Source organism: Anneissia japonica, unplaced genomic scaffold (assembly GCF_011630105.1).
Source record: "Anneissia japonica isolate Jap-2015-1 unplaced genomic scaffold, ASM1163010v1 scaffold287969_len279043_cov187, whole genome shotgun sequence".
Lineage (NCBI taxonomy): Eukaryota > Metazoa > Echinodermata > Crinoidea > Comatulida > Comatulidae > Anneissia > Anneissia japonica.
The window spans coordinates 135,333-138,593 of record NW_022701057.1 but is presented as its reverse complement, the minus strand read 5'-3'; the positions used below and the strand labels follow the sequence as shown (position 1 = coordinate 138,593).

The 3,261-nt window shown below is 34.3% G+C and overlaps 1 protein-coding gene across 1 annotated transcript in view; it reads left to right on the top strand.

Moving 5' to 3' along the window:
- LOC117103470 (protein CASC1-like) overlaps positions 1–3,261 on the top strand; it is a 49,079-nt gene that overhangs the window by 32,357 nt on the left and 13,461 nt on the right. The window contains exon 4 of the mRNA XM_033244023.1: positions 521–625. Coding sequence (XP_033099914.1) covers positions 521–625 — 105 coding nt within the window. The remainder of the gene's footprint in view (positions 1–520; positions 626–3,261) is intronic.

Below are 3,261 nucleotides of genomic sequence, written 5' to 3'. Positions count from 1 at the left end.
AATTTTTTATTTTGCTAAAGCCAAATATTACCGTACCCTTAGGTTGTTTGCTGGTGCATTGATATTCAAAGTAAAACATGATTTAGATCTGTCTCTTATACACCCCTCGATTGTTTGATTGTTCTCACTTCCAGCTAATTGACAAACTTGGCATCCCTGGTAAAGGTAAAAAAACATTGTTATACATGGTAAAGAATCATAATTTTTAAGTTGAATAAAATACGCTTCATGATCTGTTATAATAATTGTAAATTTATATGGCGCATGTAAAATACCTCTATGCGCTTTAACAATTTACATTAGGCTTCCAACTACCCTTCGCCCCAAACTCCTTTTTCATGTTGTGTTCTCCCTGAAACCTACAGAACCCGATGTTTAGGGCCCTACTAGCTACACTGTCACAGGGCCTAAGTCAAGACTAAAGGGCCCAGATAATATGTAAATATAGGTAATACTACATATAATCATTATGATAGTACAATTTAAATTACCTAATCTTAAACTATTTTTTATTTAAAAGGAAAAAGAGCGGCATGCAGCTGAGGTTACAGAGCTAAGTAGCATCCTTCAAGGCAATGCCACAGCACTACAAAACCTGCAAGAGGAAAGGAGAGCCAATGCCAAAGTAAGGCACACTCTTATCTAATCTATCGTTTAATTTAGATAGTGATATTAGATTCATAACTTTACATCTAAGATTAGTATAATAATTAAAACTGACTGGGTTCTGTTTCTGAGCAGAACCTTAACCAGTCAGTCCAAACTGACTGGGTTCTGTTTCTGAGCAGTTTCTTCTTTCTGTCTGGCAACATTTTAAAAGGCTACTAGTGGCAAACTACTGGACGGATTTTATTAAAACTTTGTCATTAGGACCGGTGCCACCACCCATTTATGGGGTTTTCACAACTTGGGAGTCAAAGGTCACATAGGGGTCATTAGGGTGAAAAAACCCAAATATTGTATAAAAGACTACTCTCACAAATAACATAACAGTCTTATCCTTTGCACATATGCATTGACATAAGGCTCAAAGGTCATTAAGGGGTAATTTTTATCTTTTTTCTGGCTAAATTTCAAAACGCTACCAGTGCCGAACGGTTGTGCCGATTTCAACAAATCCTAGTCAGTATAACCGGTGAAACGTCCTCTCATACATGGGCTGTTTACTGCATGGGTCAAAGGTCACATAGGGGTCATTAGGATAAAAAATAAAAAATGAATAAAGGACAAATTACAGCACAATCTTGTCCTAGTCACACATGCATTGGCATAAGATAGGATTTAATAGTATTTAGGGTCAAAGGTCATTAAAGGGTAATTCTTTTGTTCTATCTGGTAAGATTTTAAAATGCTACTAATGTAAATTGGACCGAATTCAATCAAATTTGGTCATTAAGATCCAGTAACATCTCCTACACCCCAGTCTGGGATCAGGGGTCACTGGGGTGAAATTTTAAAAATAGCTCAAATTTACCAGGAAATATCCTTAGGACCTTCTAAACATGAAAAAAAAAAATATTACTCTTCACCCTATAGGTCAAAGTTCATAGGTCAAAGGACAATCCTCCTAAGGATAAGGTTTACAAGACAAGGAGTGAAAAACGAAAGGTTAGGAACAAGTTTGCAAAGAAAGAGGTAGCCAAGTCTAGTAAAAAGCATGTACTGTATTATAGAGGGTATTGCATAGTCACACCTACTGCACAATTTTTTATTTTGCTAAAGCCAAATATCACCCTTGGGTTGTTTGCTGGTGCATTGATATTCAAAGTAAAACATGATTTAGATAATGCAAACAATATCTACTAACTATTTAATAAAAAAAAAAAAAAAAAAATTTAAAAAAAAAAAAAAAAATAAATAAAATAAAAGAAATAAAATAAATGTCAAAAAAAAAAAAAAAATTAAAATTTTTTCCTGTACCATAAAAGACATGCGCGCGAGGGTGATAAACTAATAATTTTTTTTATTGGGCCTAAGGTACAGATATAATTTTTTGGTTTTTGTAGTTTGACATTCTACCTCAGCCTCAATTTGTTCTTATTTTGTTCTTAATTTTTAAGCAATTTCAGCCTCAGTGTTCTTATAAAAAAAAAAAAAGTGTAATGCAATAGGAACTATTGTAATCACTCTTCACTGTTTTTCCTGTGTGTAGTGTGTGCGTGTGTGTGTAGACATTTATGCAAATGCGCATACGTCAAAGAAAAGTTTTCCGACATTTTGTTTTACCTCACGATGCGAAGTTCGATGTGAAGTTTCTGCAGTGTTCAGTCAGGGCACACGCTAACCGATCGGTAAGTCGGCATGGATGAAACTATTTTGGTTTTGCGGCAAAAAAAAATCAACTGCTGTAGGCATAGGCATTTTGAAGAAGGCCTAATATAAAAAAAGGGTTTTAATACTTGCTGAAATACATCGTTTTTTTTTAATTAGATCTCCATTTTTCACTACTTCCATGCGACGTTTTTTTATGTTGTATGAGTAGTCATATGAAGGTACTATATCCCCGACAGTTGGCTATGCAGCAGTGTACCCTTTGAATGCAAACTGAAGACAAGTGAAGATATAAAGGCATTCGACTGTCGGGTACATAACAACTATCTAGCTTAGACTTTCCACAAAAACATGAGGCCTAGTGTGACGAAGTCCAGTAGTCCAGTCCAGAAGCAAACACAAGGATATACACATAGACGGTTGTGTAATGTTCTACATGCAATTTAATCTTCAGAAATAAAGTAAAGCCCAAGTCCCACTTTAATAAAATACTCGCATTGCTATGGAGATTATCTGTTGATTAATACGACACACCAGTAGACGTTTTGTTGGTTAATTATGAAGTGAAATTTACGCATTCCAATGTTTTAATAAGCGTATATTCTTGATTTTAATCCTAAAAAACCATTTGGAATCAACCTGCAATAAAGACGGAACTCAACAAAGCAAGTTTCTACTGGTTATTCTTTTCAGTAGACATCTAATTCAAATTCGTTAGATTCGTCGGTGTAAATTTCAAATGCACCTCATTCATTCTTTAAACTCAATACGCTTTTCAAAACATGTTGCTAATTTAATTACGGATGAAATTTGTAGAGAATAAAGTATAATTTGTTAGGTTTATTTAGATTTGACTCTAAAATATACCATGAGGGTTTCTTATTTGTTTTTTGTTTTGTTTTATAAATTTGTTTAATTAAAAAATTCTTGATTACACCGAACTTGTTACTGTCACGCACTATGAAACTTTGGGCGATCTGACGTCATCAC